The 22,957-nt window shown below is 49.6% G+C and overlaps 1 protein-coding gene across 2 annotated transcripts in view; it reads right to left on the bottom strand.

The window, feature by feature from the left end:
* Positions 1 to 22,957, bottom strand: part of GCGR (glucagon receptor) — a 45,516-nt gene that overhangs the window by 1,853 nt on the left and 20,706 nt on the right. The window contains exons 1-13 of one of the 2 annotated variants that reach the window (XM_081184789.1): positions 16,599 to 16,713; positions 16,344 to 16,484; positions 16,142 to 16,238; positions 15,045 to 15,152; positions 12,812 to 12,933; positions 12,133 to 12,239; positions 9,006 to 9,159; positions 7,539 to 7,698; positions 2,646 to 2,706; positions 2,336 to 2,405; positions 1,381 to 1,469; positions 893 to 1,031; positions 365 to 406 (exon numbers count right to left, since the gene is read on the bottom strand). In XM_081184789.1, the coding sequence (XP_081040915.1) occupies positions 365 to 406; positions 893 to 1,031; positions 1,381 to 1,469; positions 2,336 to 2,405; positions 2,646 to 2,706; positions 7,539 to 7,698; positions 9,006 to 9,159; positions 12,133 to 12,239; positions 12,812 to 12,933; positions 15,045 to 15,152; positions 16,142 to 16,238; positions 16,344 to 16,397 (1,203 nt within the window). In that variant the 5' untranslated portion in view covers positions 16,398 to 16,484; positions 16,599 to 16,713. Of the gene's footprint in view, positions 1 to 364; positions 407 to 892; positions 1,032 to 1,380; positions 1,470 to 2,335; positions 2,406 to 2,645; positions 2,707 to 7,538; positions 7,699 to 9,005; positions 9,160 to 12,132; positions 12,240 to 12,811; positions 12,934 to 15,044; positions 15,153 to 16,141; positions 16,239 to 16,343; positions 16,485 to 16,598; positions 16,714 to 22,957 lie in introns of those variants that run through there. The other variant, XM_081184790.1, reaches the window with a different exon arrangement.

Here is a 22,957-nt window from a genome sequence, read left to right on the forward strand (position 1 = left end):
GGTACGTAAAGAAGCAAACACAACCAACAACACCTGCACAGATTCCGTTGTACTTGTAACAACAGCTCCGCACTGGTTGTGTTCTGCTTACACAGTTCCAGTTACATGGGCGACAGACACACACGGATGAGGAGCTTTGACTGCATCTGCCTTCTTACCACTTGAATTAAGCTGGGTGGGTCACTCATCTCTGACAGTATTTCAAAAGACACTGCATCTTGCTCCAGCCATGCCTCCAATACCACTCAGATAATACAGGTGGAAATCATCCTTGCTGCCATACATTACCTACTTGTGCAGCCGCTTGCATGTCCTGTATCTCCCTCCCCCACCACACCCCCACCCCAGTTTAGAGCACACTTACCTCCTTATTCACAAAGCAGTAAAGAATGGCCACCAGCATTCCCTAAAGAGGCAGAGAAGGCAATCAGAATAATGCCATTTTACTGTATTTTTCCATGTATAAGACGCCCCCTATTTTGGGGGACTCAAATTTAAGAAAATGGGGGGAGATGGCTCAGACATCTTGAGCTTTTTGGGGGGAGGATTGCGCTTTGGGGGGTTGCACAGGGTTGTTGAGCTCATCTGTCCCCTCACAGGCAGAAATTGCCTATCGCCCATCCAATTGCCCCAGCTTCAGCCAATCAACACCAGCCCTTGACGCAGCAACCACATCTAACAGCCGTGGACAGACATGGCAGCAACCAATCAAGCATCTATCCTATGCACTATCCATGTATAAGACGACCCCCACTTTTTAGCATAATTTTTATAGAAAAAAACCTAGTCTTATACACGTTAAATAATAATAATTGCAACCAGGAAGGCTTGTCTCTCTCTCTATGGTTTCTGAATGGGCCTGAGCAAAGAATGGGCTTCTGGTGTGCCTCACCTGGAAGGAGCTGAGGAAGAGGTCAAAGAAGAGCTTGACATAGCGCAGCGTGCCCTGGGCATGCTCATCGGTGACAAAGGCGAAAACCACCTCGTGGATTCCCAGCAACGGGATGAGCGTCAGTGTTGACTTGGCCAGCCTAAATGGGGCATCAGCTAATTAGAATGCATCACAAGCAAAAGGCAGCAGCATCCCACAGTATTCAGCCCGAACCCTGTATGAACCACCTACCTGGTGGAGGAACAAATGGGCTTATGAATGAAAAGAAAAGAAACCCGCTGGACTCGTATCGAAAGCCACTTAAAAAAACCCACAAGTCAGTGTACTCATCCCCAAAACCCATGGATGTGTGGAAGGGATACCCCTAACCTACGAACACTGTGATGCCATGGGCAATTATGGCGTAATCAGGATGTAATAGAAGCTTCCCATCCCGGGAAAAGCTATGGCACTGTAGAGCAGGGAAGGGTGGGAGCAGGAGCCAGTACCGGAATTTGTAGTCTGTGTAGCGCATCTGGTGGGCACGGAGCTTAGAGACCAATATCTGAATGATACGGATGAAAATGAAGAAGTTGATCTGAAAGAGAGAGAGAGAGAGTGGCTGAGTGGGAAGAAGAGGCAGGATTGCAGGAGAGTCAAAAGACACGCATAGCAAATAAGGGTCTAATTTTAGCCATGATTACTACTGTTATTAATTCTGGACCCATCATAAGCTCTCAGTGGCTTGCACAGGTCTCCCTAAAGTGCCCCATCCAGGCTGTGACCATGTCTATGCATCACTGGGGCTATAGGATTAGAGGTTTGCAGAGCATTTACTGGATCACTGGTACATATGCTTGCTAATAACATTTTGTGATTTGAGCGCTTAGGGAAAGTGCTATCTATAATATACATACTAAATCATTGTTATTGGTAACACGGACAACAGGGGTGGCTTATCTTAGGCTTGGAGGCTAAATGGGGTCCCCAAAGAAATGTTTTCTCACCCCACCCCGGCAGCATTTTGACAGCACAAAAAACAATTTAGTTAATTAGTTGAGACAGTGCTGGTTTAAGCCTCTATGCCCTGCTCAGCACCTTGGTGGTGATGCTGTGTGCCCTCTCCCCTGTCATCAACTTCATCATTTTATGGAGGGGGTTGATAATTCCCTCAGCTGATCTGCATCCATCAGTTAAGGAAGTGGGCTGTGTGCCCAACATGGCTAATGTGGCTTTCAGGCCAAAATTGGTTCATCACCTACCCCTGGCATGACAAGGTGCATCACATTGTGCCCCTTAGACATTTTATTACTTGGAGGTTGCCCTATTCATTTTTCAGAAACACCAAATAAGAAGGCTGGAGGCAGGAAAATGACTGTTCCCTCTGCATTTTGTTGGACAAGGGCAGCCATTGTGGGCTGTTCAGTGGGCATCTGAGACAAGCAAGGAATAAAGAGAACTCACCAAGATGGCCAGGAACACAGGGAAACGCAGGATCCACCAGAACCCCATGTTATGATTGGTACTCCAGCATCTCAGGAAAGAAAGAAAGAAAGAAACCATGGATCGTGTGCAACAAGTGTGGCCTGGCACACTGACCTCTTCCTTGCAGCACCTCCCACCCCCACTGCTCACACTTAGTACAATGTGGCCTGCTCACACCCATAGCCCTCATAGGAATGTCACCTGTTAAGTTGCCCGGCGATGACAGAAGCATTACAGATAACCTACAAACAGTTTGCACAGCAGAGACACACATTGTCCTGGAACTTACTGAATATTTTCATAAAGAAATTTCACCACTACCCATGGCACAATGAAGAGTACTGGGGCCCCTGGAAGAAAAGAAAAAAGAGAGACAGGATTTATATCTAAAAAAGGAACAGCCTCTGTCTGGCAGGGCAGGAATTTATCCTGAGAAGAGTTTCTGCACTAGATTCATCCTGACTCAAGATCTGCCAGTGGCTCATTAAATGCTACCAGGAGGTGCAGGGAGTCGAGGGATCCTCATTGCAGTCAATTTGCTTGGAGTTATATATCCTCTAGGTGAAGAGGCCAATCTAGGTTGACAGATCTTGTCTCCTAGCCTAGGCTCCATGAACATAGAGACATTCCAACCTGGCCTGGTTGCCACATATATATAATAGCACATGTGGTTTAGGCGTGGCTTCACAGGAAAGAGACAAAACCTCAGATTTCCAGGCAAGACCTGGACGTTTCTAGATTGCGAAGGGACTTCCTTCCCCCCACTGCATTGTGCCCTCCTCCCAAACCTGCTCCAGGTCCCTCTCCCAATCTCCAGAGCAGACCTGCAGGCAGTGGCAGGGATGTGGAGGGGGAGAAGAGGGAAGGGAAGTCCCATCGTGTTTGCGGGAGCCATTCTGCTCATGAAATGACTTCGTTGGATACAACGGTGTCTGTATAATTGCTTAGTAGGAAGCAGCTAGCAAGAGGCACAAATGGCATTGTTATGGGAGTTTACTGCAGACTCAGTGATGTTCGTGTAGACCAAGTTTTGGGCAGTGACCACATGACATCAAAACGCCATCCCGTATGATATAGTATACCTTTTTTTCCCCTTTTATGTTGTTCAATACAACAACAACAACAACAACAACAACAACAACAACAACAACAACAACAACAACAACAACACACCACCTAATATCAGCATTGTGTGGGCACCGGGCAAAGCTTGCACGCATGTGTAGCACTGATATCAAAATAGACTGCCACATGGAAGCACCATCAGACACATTCAAAACAGAACGTGGAAAAGCATATTTATTTATTAAATTTATATCCTACCCTTCCTCCCAAAGGAGCCCAGTTTATGGATTAAGCCTGCTTTTAAGATACAGTGGTACCTCGGGTTAAGTACTTAATTCGTTCCGGAGGTCCGTACTTAACCTGAAACTTTTCTTAACCTGAAGCACCACTTTAGCTAATGGGGCCTCCTGCTGCTGCTGTGCCGCCGCCACGCAATTTCTGTTCTCATCCTGAAGCAAAATTCTTAACCCAAAGTACTATTTCTGGATTAGCAGAATCTGTAACCTGAAGTGTATGTAACCTGAAATGTTTGTAACCTGAGGTACCACTGTAGATAGCATAAGATGCAGGCAGCCAAAGTGGTGTCCTCAAAATTTAGTTGCACTACAACTCCCATAATCCCTGATCATTCACCCTGCTGGTTGGGGCTAGTGGGAGCTGGAGTCTGAGGACATCTGGAGGGCACTAGGTTGACTACCCGAGGGATAAGATGAAAGAGTTGGCATCAGAAGTCCCATGCAGGCAGTAGCTCTTTAGCAATTGGGCAATGGTATGATAAGAACCATTTGTTAGCCAGAGTGTAAATATCTCTCACCCACTGTTGTCTCTGGTCAAATAGATGCTATCGGGTTGTTGTTGCTGCTGCTGCTGCTGTTCCAATGTCTCAAAAATCTACTTGATCTGAGACCATAGTGGGGGTAAGAGGGTGGGTGATCATTTTGACTGCAAGCATCAACAACAGAATGCCCTCAAAAACTACAGTCTCTACATGGCCTTAGCCGCAATACAACGTGCTGTTCCATGTAGAGCTGCTTGCCCTTTGGGGCAAACATTACTAGTCATGAGGGATGGATGACTACTGCTGAAAACAGCACTGTCTCCTTCTCATGTCTCCCCAGTAATGTTTACTGAAAGAAGACAGATGAGACAGTGTCATTATCGTACCCAAAATGTTCCCCCCCCCTTGCTGTAAGGAGCAGCCAATGAAGTGCAGGAGGTGGGGCTTGGCATGCTTCTGTTTCTGTTATTTCTGATATGAGCTCACCTGATCGGTGCCTCCCAGGCCAACGTCTTTCACACTTCCCAAATGTTCCAGCACAGCTCTTGCCTCAAAACACGTGTCCAAATGTGTTTAAGAATTGGTCTTTTGAGGGTGAAACGTTTAGAAATATGTATTTTGAGACAAGAGGTGTTTGGAAGTGCATATTTTGAAAGAATGTTAAGTTCAGATACATGCTTACGTGTTGACTAGGGGCTGCTGCTCCTACGCTCCCTTGACACCTCACCCACCCCCTGGCCAATTCCCTCAGTTTTCCTTCCTTCACAGCTTGCCCCAAACCCCTGTCCCACCTAACAGCTCCACCACCTGCTCATCCCACACCCCTCCTTTCCTCCCTCAAAGCTCACCCCAACCCCACCTTTTAAAGTAAGGAAGTCTGAGGCACTTCAGAGAGCTGTTTTCTGAAGCCCCTGCCCCCTGTTAAACCTTCCTGCAGCCATGTTTAACAGAGTGGGACAGATGTTTCAGAGAGCAGTTTGTCAAACCTCTCTGTGGACCACTTCTTCCCCTCTGTTCAACACCTTGCCTGGGCCGCTTTCCACCCACGCTGCTCACTTGCCAAATGGCCTGCTTGCCTACTTACCTGCATGCTGTTATGCTGGAGTTGGCCTGGCTGCCTACTGGGGGCCATGTGAACTCCAGCTTGACAGCAGCCTTACGCTTCTATTTGTATGGGAAGAAATGTGAATTGTCACGTGGAATTATTATGTTTTAAAATTGCAGCTTAATGTGTTCTTGCAGAATGCCTGCAAAAGTGACACAGGCTGCAAACAGACTGATTCACTCATCCCTAGGGTTGGCAAACTCTGAGAATGATGACATCACATCCATCTATCTTTTACTGGATGTTTACCAGGAAAACCGAGAGAGAATATGCTGTTGCTCTTCTCAATTGCAGCCCATGCATCATTCATAACACGTCTTGCTTGCCCTTTAGTCTCTCACTCTCAGAAAGAAAGAAGGCAGCTATTTAGTAGGTAGCTGGTAGTCACAAGGGTCAAATCTGACATTCAAGCAGGCATATCTTGATTTTCTCTTTTTAGAGGAAATAAATAGTAAGGCAGGGATGCTCAATGTTGGCTTCACCAGAACCCCACAATTCCTAGCTAATCTGAAACCATTGCAAAGTTTGAACATGCAAGGTTTTAATAGACAAAAATTACCCAGGAAGGCTCTAGATAAAGAAGCACTTGGGACTTTATAATCTAATTCTTGCCATTAAAAGACAGTGATTGCAGAAAGCCATTGATCAAGCAACATGCTCATTCAATGGCATATCTAGGTCTCTCACCCACAGGAGGGCTTGTGGGGGCTATCATTCTTCCAAAGTTGTTTTTTGAAATGTACAGAAAAGCAAAGCAAAGGCACCTCTGTTACTTAGAGGAATAAACTCTGGGTAAAATGGCACTGTGTTGGTCAAGCAATGAGGCATTATCTGCCTTGGACTCAGAGTTTCTGTGAGCACAACTCAATTCACAGGACACTCCTGCTGGAGGCAGGGGGCAGGTGATGTTTGCCAGTTCCTATTTCCCTCTGAAGCCCCCCCTGTGCACTCTAAACAATTGAATGCGTAGGGGATCCTCTAAAACAGTGAGAGGGGGAAGAGGAGGGGTGAAATAGGCAAAAAAGACCCTTTCCCCCTTCCTCCAGTGGGAGATTCTGATGGATCTCAGTCCGTTCCACAAACATTAAGAGTCCTTCAGTCCACTGAAATGACACTCTGGGCCCCACCACTGTGCCGCTGCCAGCCCTGCCGGGGCTTTGTCTGTGCCACTGCCACAGACCACTGCCACTGTGCCCTCATTGCTGCAGCCTCACTGCTGCCACTGCATCATGGCAGCATTGCAGGTGCAGGTGCTGTCACAGACGGATTTAGGGCAGCGTGACTGGCTCCACCATACTGGGTGCTTAGCCTAGGGGATGCAGCAGGGCTTGCAACTACAGTGGTAGCTCGGGTTACAGACGCTTCAGGTTACAGACTCCGCTAACCCAGAAATAGTACCTCGGGTTAAGAACTTTGCTTCAGGATGAGAACAGAAATCGTGCAGCGGCGGCACAGTGGCAGAGGGAGGCCCCATTAGCTAAAGTGGTGCTTCAGGTTAAGAACGGACCTCCAGAACGAATTAAGTTCTTAACCCGAGGTACCACTGTATAACATGGTAAACTGAGCAGCAAGAGAAGGGGGTGTGCGATGAATTTTGGCCTCATGCAGAGCGCCACTGAAATTTGAAAGACCCAAGTCCAGCCCTGCTGTAGTGGTGGGGCTGGCTGCAGTGCACATATGGCAGGGGGCAGGGCCCCCCGGATCTGGAGAGGGGGTGTCATCATGGAGGTGGGGGTGTTGCTGGGGTGGTTTGCCTACAGCGGCAAACGTCACAGGCCAGCCCTGCTCTGGATCCAACACTGACCTTTGTCGCCATCATTACCTTCTGTGTCACACTCTTCCCATCCCATAACTCTGAGATGAGGTTATATGCCCCGTCCTCATAGCATGAAGGTGGGAATCCTGGCCTTCTCTCCCGTACCCCCCACAAGCCAAATTTCTTTGAAGTGCTGTTAATCAGCAGACTTGAAGTCAGCACATCCCCTGGTCAAAGCGCATCTCTGCATGCCCCACACCTGACGTCTTTCAAGGGAAACCATTTTGGCCCATGGACTGGAGCTTCCCCACCCCTGCCATAATAAACGGTGCAGATTAGCGCAATCTCCAGCCACAGTGCTTCTCCTTCCCTGCCACCCTCAGTGACTCTCGCCCTGCTGTTTCTGCTCCAGCAAAGGTGCCTCTGACATTCAGTCACTCGTCCTTTCTAGGGCCTTGGCAACCCTGCATATACTCACCCCAGCCGATGCAGAGGTAGAGGCTGAAGTAGCTGCGCTCGGAGAAGACGGCCAACACCAGCAAGTTGTGCAGGTAGAGCCCCTCCACCAGCAGCCAGCAATAGTTGGCCACAATGCCGTACTGCATGAACACAGTGGCTGCCCGGCACCTGGCTGCTGCCTGGGGGAATGGCAAGGGGTCAGTGAGAAGGGCAAGGAAAGTCTGGGAACTTTCAGCAAGAAGCTCCCCCCCCCCTACAACCCAACCCCAGGGTCAGCTTCAACACAAAGTGGACTTGTCCCATTAGCAGGCAGATGCATGGGGGCAGCAGTTTGCTACTCCCCATAGTTCTGTGGTTGGTGCGTTAAAAACTAAAGTCACCAGTACAGGAGCTTCGGTCTCAAGTGGCAGTAAAGCGTAGGACTTGGCAATGAGGCAATGGCTTGGATCAAGTGTGGAAGTGTAGCTAGTTCAGGCTGCTTGGTGAGAGCAAAGCTTGGTGGTTCTGGGTCCCATAACCATGAGTGAAGGTGAGTACTGAACCAGAGGAGGGTTGAAGAAGGTGCTTTTGGGGATGCTATTGGCATGGCTTCATTTGAAGCAGGGCTTAGCCCTGAGGCCACTCTTCAATCCCACATGGTCCAGCCTTCCAGCAGTTTAATTCCAGACACTAGAAATTGCTATTGCAGTCTGTGGGTATGTTATTAACTCACGACTGGATGCATCAGAGAAATGATATAGTCGCCAAACTTAGGTTTTGCTGGGATTTATGGATGCATTACAAGCTGACTTAAGCCTTGTGAAAGCTCTGAGAAAACATCCTATGTCTTTCCCCCCTTATTTGCTGGCTCTTGTGAATTTGTAATAATAATAATAATAATAATAATAATAATAATAATAATAATTATTATTATTATTATTATTATTATTATTATTATTATTATTATTATTGTTGTTGTTGTTGTTATTATTTCCCGCCCATCTGGCTGGGTTTCCCCAGCCACTCTGGGCAGCTTCCAACAAAACACTAAAATACAATGATCTATTAAACATTAAAAGCTTCCCTAAACGGGGCTTCCTGCAGATGTCTTCTAAAAGTTTGGTAGTTATTTTTCTCTTTGACATCTGGTGGGAGGGCATTCCACAGGGCGGGTGCCACTACCGAGAAGGCCCTCTGCCTGGTTCCCTGTAACTTGGCTTCTCGCAGCGAGGAAACCGCCATAAGGCCCTCGGCGGTGGACCTCAGTGTCCGGGCAGAACAATGGAGGTGGAGACGCTCCTTCAGGTATACTTGTATGTGAAAACAACTACATGGGAGTGGGGCCTAGTGTGTAGGCAGGGGCTGTTGGGTTACCATAATTGTTTATGTGTGGTGGAGAGGGGAATCAACTGAAGCTCCATGCTCCCTGGGGAAAGGGAACAAAGGAAATGAAAATTAAAACAAGTGTAAAAAGGTGGTGGTGGGGAACCAGGAATGTTTAACTCACCTCGTCACTCAGCCAAAGACCCACACTGTAGTCGTCAATCTTCTGGTTGAAGTGAGTGTTGAGCAGCTTGTCGATGATAAGCACCGAGATGCCCTTCAGGATGAAGGAGGCGAAGAGGTTCATGTGGATGTAGTTGCGCATGCAGTGCAGCTTGCTGGAGAGCAGGGAGCTTGTCAACAACGCCTGTCCAGCATGGCCAGCACCATGCAGCCAGTGCCTCTCTCCCAGACCTTCCTCCCACTCCTTGCACCCTGATCTCTCTCTTTCACCCCACTGTACTAACCCCCCACCCCGCTCCTCCATGCCTTGTGTTCTCCACTCTGCTCCTCATCCCACACCTACGCATTCACCCATGCTCTGCTCTCTCATGAACTGTTGTTTGGCTTACCAGGAGCTCCTGGACAATCTGGAAATATTTTGCAGATTTGACCAGAAAATATTTTAATTAAATCCAGACCAAAGTGACCCAGGAAGGCACTTTGTTATGGGTGGTGTTAAGAGACCCCTATTCCCTTCACAATGCTACAACTCCCAGAGAGGTTTAACAATCAATCCCTCTTCCCAGGGAGCTCTGGGAATTGTAGTTCTCTGAAGGGGTCTCCTAATATCTATCAGCATCCTTAATTTTCAGCTCCTAGGATGCTTTGGGGAGAACCGGGGATTTTTAAAGGACTATGATGCTGCTTTAAATATATAGTGCAGATAGGGCCATATTTTCTCTCTCTCTGTCACACACACACACACACACACACACACACACACACACACACACACACTTCATTCAACTGACGTAAGTACACACCCACACAGTCATATATTTTCATCACAAGTACACAGCAGCATGCATACTTCCCAAAGTTGCATTCTGACATGGCTGCTTTCTCTACCACAGGGATAATTTTTATCTGGTGCCTGCTAGCAGAGAGACCCATGACATTCCTGATCTTATACTTTTTTCGAGACAGGTAATTAATTTGTGGTCTTGATGTGTGTGCACTTGCTGAACCTGCCACGCGATTAGGGATCCAAACGGATCAACCCAACAGAGTAAATGTAAAACATCAGCAACAACCATGTGGTGAAAAAAAGAGGGTTGAATGAATCCACCTCAACTTTCTCTAATAAAATATATTTTTAAAGAAACACAAAACTGCATTGTATGTAATTTGTCTCACTCGGTCAGAAAGCATGCAAAGTGTTGGTTTCTGCCAAATATGTTAATATGTAAAGAGCAATTCCCAGCATCTCCAGTGTGGACGGATCCCTTCCAACTTAAAAGAGCTCCATCTCCACCCAACCAGATAGGAGCATAGAATTGTAGAGTTGGAAGGGACCCTGATGATCATCTAGTCCACGGGTGTCAAACACAAGGCCCGCGGGCCGAATCCGGCCCGCCAGACCTTGTCATGTGGCCCATGTAGCTGCCGCCGGCCGCCGGCCGCCAGCCTTCACCTTTTATTCTCACGCGGCTGAAGGGGAAAGAAGGCGGCGGCTGAGGCGCTAGCGGGGATTGAGGGAGACTCTCGTCGACGTCGTCCTCCTCAGCTATGGCGGAGAGAGGGGCGCTCGGTGGCCAGCGGGGCTCGCTCACACCTTTGCTGCACCAGCCGGCATCCAGCGCCTCAGCTTCTTCGGCGTCCCCAGCTGCACAGAGCCTTTCAGGGCAGCCTCCGCCACCGCCGGCGGTGCTACAGCAGCAGCAGCAGCTGGCGCCTCCTCCTGCTCCTCCGGCGGCGGCGGCGCCTTTGTTATCTCAGCCGGCCGCTCTCGGCCCCGGAGGAGGCTCTCTGGCCCCGGGGGAGGCGGCTCGGGGGGTCCTGGGTCAGGCGACGGCAGGGGGGTGCCCGGTCCAGATGAACCTTTACGCCACCTGGGAGGTGGACCGGAGCTCGCCCAGCTGCGTGCCCAGGTGAGGAAGTGGGGGTGGGGAGGGAGGAGAGAGAGAGACTCTTTCCTTCCTTTTACATTCTTTGGTACCGCCACCGTACAGATTTTATGAATTCGGTGGCATAGAAATGTGCATTTAATCAACCGATTCCCTGAGGGGTAAGTAGCAGCTGTGTCGCAGCAGCAGCAACACACACACCAGAGGAGGAAGAGGAGTCGTCTTTGTGGGCAAGCTGGAGGCTTAGTACGTTTATCTGCTTTGGTTGGGCTGCAAGGTTTCTTTCCCTCCAATCTCATATCTTGTTCTCCACGCCCCCCCCCCCCGCGTCTCACCCCGTTATCTCCCTCCGTTTACCTTCGCAGGTGTGGAAGTCAAGCCCAACCCCACCCACTCCCTAACACCTACTTGCTCTATCGCCTGCCAAAAAGGGAAAAGAAAAGAAAAGAAACACACAGAGAGAAAAGGCGCCTCCCTATTTTAAGTATTTACGTCCCTCCTCCTTGGGGAATAAAGGATGAAACCTAACCCTTAGACGTCATTTATCTGTTCCCCATATTTACAAAGTGTGTGTGTGGAGGGGAATGATAGCAAATTGCTTCTTTTAATCACACACACTTGAATGTTAAAGAGTGGTTTGCCTTTATGTGGGGCTGTGGGCTGATGTTTAAGTAGGAGTGGGAAATCGAGGGAGGTTGTACATTGTGAAAGGACGCTTGTTCCTCTCAATGGGGGGCAGCTGCACCTAAAAGTTTTCTTACATGAGTGTATGTTGGGGTCCTCGACCTTTGCGGAGAACTAATACCCCCTTCCTTCTATGCCTGCATGCCTTCAAAGAGAATGAGTTATATTTTAGCTACCATCTTCCTCCTTGTGTATAAAGGGGGTGTCATCCGGCCCTTTGAGGGTGATCAAACTGCTGATGCGGCCCCCGATGAATTTGAGTTTGACACCCCTGATCTAGTCCAACCCCCTGCAATGCAAGAATATGCAGCTGCCCCATACAGGGATCAAAGTTACAACCTTGCATTATCAGCACCATGCTTTAACCAACTGAGCTGTCATCTCACTTCTTTCCAGGCAGACCTACAGCCATCCCACTTCTTTCTAGGACCAAATGAAACCTGGTCTGACTATCCCACTTCCCGGTTCCCTCTCCCTCACTGCTTTGGGCACTGTCCCTTAATGTGGTCACCCCCATCACCATCGCCCCCACCCCTCCCAGGCCAGTTCCCAAGGCACCTGAAGCCCAGCAGCACAGCCAAGGCAAGGATCAAAGTGCAGAGGGACACCGAGTAGCCAACCGTGTACATCACCTTGAAGCTCCCGTAGATCTTAGCAAACCACTCCTGGAAGTAGAAAGAGAGGAAAGAGACAATTTGAGGCCTCAAAGGGATAGTACTAATCCTGATAATCTATCTGCTGTTTAAAATGGGTATAGTAAAGGCAAAGGGACCCCTGACCATTAGGTCCAGTCGTGACTGACTCCGGGGTTTCGGCGCTCATCTCACTTTATTGGCCGAGGGAGCCGGCGTACAGCTTCCGGGTCATGTGGCCAGCATGACTAAGCCGCTTCTGGTGAACCAGAGCAGCGCACAGAAACACCATTTACCTTCCCGCCGGAGCGGTACCTATTTATCTACTTGCACTTTGACGTGCTTTTGAACTGCTAGGTTGGCAGGAGCAGGGACCGAGCGACGGGAGCTCACCCCGTCGTGGGGATTCGAAGCGCCGACCTTCTGATCAGCAAGTCCTACGCTCTGTGGTTTAACCCAATTTGAGGCCTCAAAGGGATAGTACTAATCCTGGTAATCTATCTGCTGTTTAAAATGGGTATAGTACGTTGAGTACAAAGTCAACGGAGGTGGGGAATGTTCTTGCAAACAGCCCCCAGGACTCATTTAGCTAGCCATGCTCTCACCTGCTCTAAGATGGTCTCGTTGTTCATCACACACTGATGAGCATCGCGCAACGACTTCCCTTCGGGGGTGGTCACCCATTGTCCATCTGGGTCACACTTCTTGAATACATAGCCATGCTTCACTGTAGGGAATGAAGGCATAAGGCAGGCTTCCTCAAACTCGGCCCTCCAGATGTTTTGAGACTACAGTTCCCATCATCCCTGACCACTGGTCCTGCTAGCTAGGGATCATGGGAGTTGTAGGCCAAAAAACATCTGGAGGGTCGAGTTTGAGGAAGCCTGGCATAAGGCAAGAAGAAGAAGAACCCCACTGAATCATAAGGCCCATCTGGCACAGCATCCCGATCACAAAAAAGCCATCCAGTTGTCTACACAAAGCCCACCAACCAGAACCTTGGGTGCAACAACCATCTCCCCACTTGCAATTCCCAGCAACTGGTATTCAGAGGCATATTGCCTCTGTCCATGAAGTCAGAACATGGCTAGTAGTCACTGATTGCCTTATCCTTTGTGATCTTATTAGGATTATTATTATAACTCCACCCTATACTTGTTCTGACCGTTTGTTGTTATTCCTCTGTGCCTTCCCACAGTCCCCATCTCCTGCACCCTCAGTACTTTTCCCTCATCCTTCTCTAGTTTATTATCATCCCGATCCCTCTTCATTTCTTTCCTGTCTATTTCCCCTTCTTAGGGCTCAGCCACACTTTCGTTTGTCCTGTGATTTCTAGTATTTTGTATCACTCTGTTATAACAGGTCCATAGGTTTTTGCTTTGTCCCACCACTTTCCCTGGGAAAACCTGTTGTTTACTGCTGAACTGGAACAAATGTCACAAGGAAAACCCAAAGAAAAATGTGTCTCTCTTCTGAACCAGTCCTAAAATAGTTCCTGAATTGGATTCTGCATGCTTTCCAGGAAGCTGTTTTGTGGGAAGTCTGCTCCCACCTCCATTCCTTCTCTCCCTGCCTACCCCTGTGGGATAATTTTTCCAGTTGTCTCCCCAGCTTCGAGCACCCCACTTCTAGTTTCCTCATCATGCTTAAAATGTTTTTTTTTTTTAGTTTACTCTTCCTTGTTTGGTGCTCATATTAAAATACTGTAGTGATCAAGTGATATATGTGCAAAATCTGTGTGTCCCAACTCGTTTGCTTTTATTGGTTGCAATGGTTCCAAAGGCAGCTTTATTTTCTGCCTGTAATAATACATATTAAATACTGTGGTACCTTAGTTCCTGAACGGCTTAGTTGATGAACAAATTGGCTCCTGAACCCCGCAAACCTGGAAATAAGTGTTCCAGTTTGCATCCATTTTTCGAAAGCTGATCATCCGTTTCTGCTGTCGGCATTGTTTCCATGGCCAATCAGCAATCAGAAGCTGCACCTTGGTTTGTGAATGTTTTGGAAGTTGAATGGAGTTCAGGAACGGATTGAGTTCAAGAACCAAGGTACCACTGTAATATGTATTGGAACAGAGCCGGCTCACCAATGAGGCGGGGTGAAGCACCTGCCTCAGATGGCAGAAGTGCTTTGGAGGCACTCTGCCTGCCCCACCGTTTCTGCCACTGCTAGAACAACCCTCTCTCACTAGCAAAAAAGAGATGTTCTGGTGCAGGGCATCTCCTGGGGTAGAGAAGACGAGCAGCAACACCTGGAATGCCCTGGCTCTCACCGAGCTTGGCAAGGAAGTGGTGTTCCTGTGCACTGCATTGCCACTCCCCACCCCCACGGGGTGGGAAAGATGAGTGGCAGTGCTTTGAAGGCAGCATTCCGGCAACAGTGAAAGTTGGGGAGCAGGGAACAGCGCATTCCTGTTTCACCTCAGGTGGTGAAACGGGATGGGCCACCCCTGTAGTGGAAATGTCCTGGCTCCTTTCGTGCATGTTGAATGATTATCTGATTATCCAGTTTCCTGAGTATCTGGCTTTTCTGATTTTCTGACTCTCTGCTACAGGTGAGCGGAACTGAAGGTGGAGACAACTTGAAAAGCGGACTATTGATTATAGGAGGTATGAACAGGGGGTTTCTAGGGTCTTTCCCTAAGGAAAATCAGAGGCAGAAATCACAAGTGGGAACATCCAGGCCTGGACCAAATTGAAAATGGCGCAAAGAGGTATGGACTTAAGGCAAAGTGTGGCTGGGCCCTGAGTAACTCTCCCATGTCACTTCCTTCCTTTGCCCCCCTGCCAAGGGCACAGGCCCATTCCAGTCTTCTTCTCCCCCCAGTGCACGCACCTTGGTCGTACCAGGGCAGGTACCAGGGGCAGGAAACATTGACAGTGCTGTTGGGCTGTGCATCAGGCCAGCATGAGTACTTGTCAAAGGTTCGGTTGCAGACCAGCTCTGTCAAGGAGAGGAGGAAACTTAGGATCTGCATGTGATACGGTGGTAGGAACAGCGGGTTATACGTGTGTCTGAATGTGTGTGCAACTTCGTCCTTATTTTTCACTCTTTCTTTAATTAGGAAGCTTTCCCCACATTCATGTCCCTCAAGTGTTTCATCAACCAGCAGAATTTGCCCTTGGAACACATATGGGACCCTTGTTGCCAGCTTCACATGCACGTGTCTGCACACACAACTGCCTAGTAATTCATCCACAAACCTCACCTCCACTCAGCCTACCCTTTGTGCTCTACTGCTGTCTGAAACAGTTTTTACAGCAACTTCTTGAGAAAAAGAAAAAGAACCTGTCATCTTTTGTGTATGCTGATTTATGAAACAACACTTGCCTCTGGGACCCAGCACTGTAGGTAGCTCATTTTCTCCCTCAAGCTTGGCATAGGGCCGTAGCTTAGTGGCAGAGAGAATGCTTTGCATGCAGAAGGCCACAGGTTCAATCCCTGACATCTCCAAGTAGGGCTGCGAAAGACGCCTTGTCTGAAATCCTGGAGAGCCACTGCTAGTGTGTGGGGAACGTTTGACCCTCCAGATGTTGTCGAACTATAACTATCAGCCCTAGCAAGCATGGCCAATGGACAGGGATGATGGAAGTTGCAGCTGAGCAACATCTGGAGAGCCAAGGGTTCACCACACCTGGTATAGACTGACTCAGTGTAAGGCAGTTTGCTATGCCTCTTAAGCTTCCAAAATTCTTGTCTCGTTTCCACAGCATGCACAGATGCATGTGGTTCCAGCACTCAGCTGCTCATTGCCTAGCAAGGAGGCTGAGCTTAAACAAACAAACAAGCAAGAAAAGCAGCTGGGTGGAAAAACTGACCAGTGCCTTTAAATGTCCATTGCACTTCAGAGTGATAAATGTCCAACCCCCTCCTTGCCCCCATCCCTGACTTCGGTGCTCTGATGCCCAACCTCCAGGGGGTGCTTGTCTCACCAGTGGATGGTGGTAGAAGGCTCATGTTGTGGTAGCACTCTTCGCTATAGGCCTTCCAGCTCTCAAAGAGGAAGTCCATGATCTGGGCTGAGGATCCCTGAAGGAAAAAAGACAGCAGAAGGGAGGACTGGCCTGATATGTACGTGCCTGTCAGGCCTGGGATGGAGCGGGGCTGGGGAGGGTTGGGGACCAAGGCCCTTACCTGAGGGCACACCACCAGTGCCAGCAGGATACTGAGAAGACGTGGCTGGGACATCCCTCTGCAGGGCTGCAAAGCCGCATTGGGATGTTCCCAGAGCTGCTGGCTGCCTACAGAACGTCCTGTGGCTGGTTTAGCAGAGCCCTGCGAAGGATAAGATAGAAGGAGAAAAGAGGAGCACTTAAGTCTTGCAAGTTTCTGACTGCCCTTCTGCAAACTCTAGGCTCCAGTACCCTGGTTCCAAGGTGAATGACGCACTCTGCAACTGGGTTTGTTGGGCTACATCCAGGAAGGCTGTCCAGTGCCAGGAAATTCTGGGCTGACAGGGACCTGCTAGGAGTGAATATGGCCACCGCAGCCTCCGCCCAGATCAGGTGCTTGGTGCTTGTTGGTGGTTTGACCCTGCGTCTGGTTGGTGTGGGGAACCTTCTGACCCTCACTGCAGCCAGGAGGAATTGAGGACGCCCAATCTAGGGGGCTGCTTCAGATGCCAGTCACTGTAACAGGAGCCTGTTTGGGGGTGGGGAGCTATTTCAGGGCTGGATTTGGGCGCAGGCCAAGTGCCCAGGGAGACTTGATCCACTACAATGCAGCACAGGGGGGCTGCCCTTTTCTTGCTCGTCTCCTCAGAGCACCAGCATGCAGAGACTTCCCTGCCCCACAGGCAAGCTTGCCAAAGTCTGCAGCCGGTGCTGGGGAGCAGCAGGTAGCCCAAAACAACAGAGCATGAGAAAAGAATCCCAAAGCCTTTGCATAGCTAGGCTAGACAGTGGATCTCTTGTACAGTCGTACTTTGGATCCCGAATGCCTTGGTACTGGGACGTTTTGGCTCCCGAACGCCACAAACCTGAAAGTGAGTGTTCCGGTTTGCAAAAGTTCTTTGGAACCCAAATGTCCGATGGGGATTCCGCGGCTTTGGATTGGCTGCAGGAGCTTCCTGCAGCCAACCAGAAGCTGTGCTTTGATTTCCGAACATTTTGGAAGTCGAATGGTCTTCCGGAACAGATTCCGTTCGACTTCCAAGGTACGACTGTACTAGCAAAGGGAAACATGGGTGGGTGCCTTTGGGGATAGGATGGGCCCTCTCACAGGGACACCTCTGTCTATGGTGTTGATTGGCAAAATAGTCTTGCCTTGTGGCCAGAGAACAGCAGTACTTTGGATTAGAAGGCAGGTGTGTGAGACAGAGAGAAAGAGAGAGGGAGACAGAGATGTGGGGAGTGGAGAAGATAGCAAAGAGTTATGGAAATAATGGTTGCATACACAGCATACATTTAAAACACATTCCCCTTCTCAAAAGAATCCTGGTAACTGTAGTTTGTTAAAGATGAGGGTAATTGTATCTCTGTAAGGGGTAGACGACAGTTCTCTGGATTTGGGATGTGTCTGTGAAATGTCTGTTGAATGTAGGCAGTACACTCAGCCAATGTATCTGGGATCCAGAAAACCAGGATTGTGCTGGTGGTTCTGATGTTGTGCTGTCTGCAGGGATCCAGCAAAGGGCAGTGTAGCTGTGCTGTCTGTGGGGTGGTGCAGGCAGCGACAGAATGCCACACCGAGGTACCAGGGATCTGTGTGTGTGGTGTCTGCAGTAGGCAGTGCACGTGGGAAGGAGGGTAGGGCTGTTTGCGCCTTGTGTAGTGGGTGAGATGAGGCTTGCTGAAGAGGACACATGCCCCGATGCCTGGAGCCCTGATCTGCTCATGGACAGTGGCTTGTGCATTCCATCACCATGACACTTCCTGCGCTCCTGCCAGCAGGGACTCTTCTGATACAGAGTCAACCTCTCCCCACCAGTCCGTGTCTAGGAAAACATTTCATGGGGGAGGGAACGAGGGGGAATGTGCCAGTAGTGTTGCCCCTGGTCTGTTTACAGCTCCTGGCATAGCCCAGCTTAAGGCCAACCAGGCTGTTAATCATTAACGCCCTCCAGGGATCTCCTGGCTCCAGATGAACCCAGGGATGTTGTTGCCTCCTAACCCCACAGCCTTCATCCTATTGCCGACAAAGGCCCCCATGTGTTCAGAAGGCTGGACTCCTTGGCTGAGAGACTGTGCTCTGTGTCCTTGTGGACGGCTGTTGGGCAATGCCCGCCGTGCTGGCAACCCATCCGGGATAAACTCAGATTCACACCAGAGCTAAATCCTTCAATCCCTCTCTAATCTGGTTAAAGGGCTCCTGAATGGGATCACAGTGCTCCGGACACAAACCAAGTATTCTTGCCGTGTGCCTTGGAACAGACGAGCCATGCCTTTGGCCCAGATGCGGCCGGAACTTTGCTGGGATTGCGAGAATGACCTTCCGGCTGTCCTGTGAAGCCAAAAATAAGCACTTGGCCTAAAAATGCCTGTTCTGCCCTAGAATGAAAGGCTCCTCGTGATCCACTAGGTCCATTCTTCAGCATGCGCTGAGCAAGAAACAATGGAAAGATCCTTGCATACGGAGGGCTTACTTTCCCAAGGGCTACTTCCCAGATTGCCAGTATTTACAGAATCTACACAGAACTCACAGGACCCTCACTGTTATGATATAGATTCAGCTAGCTAGCCGTGTTGGTCTGACGCAGTCGATATAAATAAAAAAATTTAAAAAATGTCCAGTAGCACCTTAGGTAAAGGTATAGGGACCCCTGACCATTAGGTCCAGTCGTGGCCGACTCTGGGGCTGCGGCGCTCATCTCACTTTATTGGCCGAGGGAGCTGGCATACAGCTTCTGGGTCATGTGGCCAGCATGACTAAGCCGCTTCTGGCGAACCAGAGCAGCGCACGGAAACGCCGTTTACCTTCCTGCTGGAGCGGTACCTATTTATCTACTTGCACTTTGATGTGCTTTCGAACTGCTAGGTTGGCAGGAGCAGGGACTGTGCAATGGGAGCTCACCCCATCACTGAGATTCGAACCGCCGACCTTCCGATCGACAAGTCCTAGGCTCTGTGGTTTAACCCACACCAACTAAGTTTGTTTTGTGTGTGCATGCACACGAAAGCTTATACCCAGAACAAACTTAGTTGGTCTCTAAGGTGCTATTGGACAATTTTTAATTTTTTTTTATTTGTTATGATATAGAGAGGGATAGAGAGATGGCAACATTAAAAAAAAAAAAAACCAGCGGTGGGGGAGCTTTGTGAGGCCATTGGCCAAATTCCCTTCTCAGCAAACTTCCATGGGGCCACATTCCAGTGTTGGGCAAGGCCAGAGGCCAAAGAGGGCAGAGCAATGAATATAAACAATTCCTCTGTACAGTAGACTAGTGTCTAGTCACCTTCACACACCCCTCTCTGTTCGCTGCCCAGACAACCAAGAGGCATTATCAAAGTGCAAGGACACATTCCAGCCAGGCAAAGCCACTCATGGAGGGTGCAAAGCAGAGCCGGTGAGGGTTGTGGCCTGGGGAGGATCCCAAGGGCCAAAGAGAGGGCCTGGGGGGCTGCATTTGGCCCCTGAGCTCCCCCACTCCTGGAATAGGTTGTGGCAATATACAGCTTCAGAATTATTTTTCAAAATGTGAAATTCCTTTGGCAGGAGTCAGGGCAGTGATGGCCTCAGCTGATTGTCAGAGCTTTTATAGTTCTGTTTGTGAGCCCCAACAATTAGCTGACTATTGGGCACAAATTGCAGAGCTCTCTGCATGGACATGTGGACAAAAAGAGGGGGTGAGGGTCATCTGGTGCCATAGTGATGTTAGGTGATTGAGAGGTGGGGCTCTATTGTTGCGTCAAGTACATGTTGTTGAATACACCAGTTTGGGGTGGGAATTTTGCCTCTCCCCCACAGTAGTTAAAAAAAACACAGGCGACCCAGTTCCTAGATCTTCTGTGTCATGTCTAGTTTTGTCCTGACAGTTGTAGTGCCTTTTGGACTATGAGGATAGTTCAAAAACCAACAAGGCCATTATAAAATCACAAACAGAAATGTGCTTCAACACAAACAAGTCTTTTCTTCCATATAAGCACCATTCGCTTACTTATTCTGGAGAATGCAGGCAACATTCCTTCTAAAGTTCCTCCACATTTCTCTGCACTGTCGGCTCATAGGCAGCCATTCTTACATTGTACATTGCAACGGCAGCACAAAACGTTCAGGCAGCACTACGGCCTTACCCAGTTTTCAGGTGGCATTCATGGACGTGGCTTGTGTGTGATCCTTGCCCCGTCTCCTGCCATTATATCTGGCTAACCTCCCATGCTCTCCTCTGTGCTACTCTGCTAGTGTTCTTGGGTGTAAATGGAAAACCTCGAAGTTTTATTGCTGCTTTCTCAATTTCATCAGTCCCATAAGGATTGCACCACGTGCAATTTCCAAGAAATAAGGCTGGAACTAGCAAAACACTGGTAATCTTGGAGTTAATAATAATAATAATAAAGTACATAAAAATTGGCGGTGGTTGTCTGAAAGCATTTGGAGAGCATACTGATTTGTAGCACTAAAAGAAGTTCTGGCATTTGGATACACCCCAGTTTTTAGATTCTCGAACATGTGCTTTCAAGATTCTGCTCTAGATTCATTCTGCACTTCATTCTGGAAATGCATACTTTTGATGCTCCAAAAAGAGAATCCTGAGAGCCAAAGCTAGAGCTTGACTGGTCAGGAAGGAGCGAGTGGCGCATGTCCAATTTCCCCTATCTCTAAGGGACATTTTGAAACCTTTCAGAGCTTGTCAGAGGGACAATAACCAGCACATAGTCTGGAGGGCTGCTCCCAGGACTATCCCTCTATCCCTCCTCCCCTCCTTGTGCGGTTATTTTTAGCCCTGGGAAATCATGTTTCCTTAGAGCAGTCCCTAATTGCTGCTTCTGTTTGGGAGCTGGGAAGCTCATTGATCAGGAAGCCAGCAGCGCCAGATGCTGCTTTCGCTCCTGGGCTGAGCTTTCTCCATATTTAGATAGTAGGACAGACAGATGCGTCTGTCATGATGAACCTTGCCTTGGTGGCAGCAGTGTGCAAAAGCTTTTGCTGGGGATGTGGGCAGCTCTTGTGATTCCAGATCACATTGGCCCAGGTCCCTTGCCTGGTGATGATCCCTACTGGAAAACTTCTCTACCTGGCAATATCCACCCCACCCCAATGCCACCCTGTGGAGCCAGGATTTATAAGAGAGAGTTCCCCACCTGCATGTTCCTTCCCCACCACTGGAACAAGCCCCCTTGTGTTGCCTCTCTCAGACTGTGCCCAGACTCCTGGCCTCAAAGTTGACAGGAAGAGACTCTTCAACTGGATTGCAAGTACCCCTGGTTGTTGACCCACGGCTCACTGCCCCAGGGAGCCGAAGCCCTCTGAAGTGGCTGTAGTTCACATAGGAATCACTTCCAAAAGACAGTGGGATGGCGGGGGTGAGGAACCAGTCCTACTCTTCTTCTCCCCAAAGGTGAAGGCGGACATTTCTCCTTATTTTAGTGTTTTAATATTGCTCTAAATAAATGAACGGGACGCGGATGGTGCTGTGAGTTAAACCACAGACACTAGGACTTGCCGATCAGAAGGTTGGGGGTTTGAATCCCCGCAACTGGGTGAGCTCCTGTTGCTCGTTCCCTGCTCCTGCCAACCTAGCAGTTCGAAAGCATGTCAAAGTGCAAGTAGATAAATAGGTACCGCTCCGGCGGGAAGGTAAATGGTGTTTCTGTGCACTGCTCTGGTTCGCCAGAAGTGGCTTAGTCATGCTGGCCACATGACCCAGAAGCTGTACGCCGGCTCCCTCGGCCAATAAAGCGAGATGAGCGCCGCAACCCCACAGTCGGTCACGACTGGACCTAATTGTCAGGGATCCCTTTACCTTTACCTAAATAAATAAACAAGTGTCCCTCCCTTGCCTGAGAAGCCCCTGCCCCGAAGGCACTGGAATGCCTGGCTCATTCACGCACCACAAAAGCTGCAGACTTCCAAAAGGCTGAGTGCAGAGACCTCTGGCCTAGATCCCTCCTCTGTACAAACAGCTCCCGTTTGTCCTGATGTCTCCTCCCTGCCACCCCTTAGCCCAGCTGGACAGATCACCCTCCTGGCTCAGAGGAGCCTCTTCCTGCCCCCAACCCCAGCTGGGTTGGAGAGGGGTTTTCTGGTCTCCGGCCAGCTCTGTCCTCAGCCACCTCCTAATGCTTCAGGGAAGCTGCAGGACTGCCCAGGACCTCCCTTGTTGTCCTCCAGCCCCAGACACACTCCTTTGGCTCTGCCCCATAGGGAAAGAGAGAGGGAAGGGGGGGGTCCATTTGTCTCCCTGCTCGACCCAGCTGTGACTCTGAATGATGTTTTCCCTGCCAGAGTGGCCTCTCTTTTTTGTGCTTGGCTAACGTACTCTAATTAGTATCGCAGGCTAATGACCTTGGTCCCTGGAGACCCCAGTGAGAAAGCGCCTGGCTGGAGCCACAGTTGCAGTAAGGACGTATCGCTCATGGCAGTGGCGTAGCGTGGGGGGTGCAAGGGGGGCAAGCCGCACCGGGCGCAACATCTGGGGGGGCGCGCTCGCTGCCTCCGGAGTCGCCGAAGAGCCTCGGGCGCAGGCTGTAGCAGAGCCGACGAGCTGTGCGCGCGTCCGGGCTGAAGGCGCCCGGCAGGCAGCGGCTCTCAGCGCTCGCCGCGGAGGACGCGCCAGGCAGCCCCTCCTCACAGCCCCGCCTCCGCCGCTG

This window comes from Podarcis bocagei, assembly GCF_964188305.1.
Source record: "Podarcis bocagei genome assembly, chromosome: 2".
Classification (NCBI taxonomy): domain Eukaryota; kingdom Metazoa; phylum Chordata; class Lepidosauria; order Squamata; family Lacertidae; genus Podarcis; species Podarcis bocagei.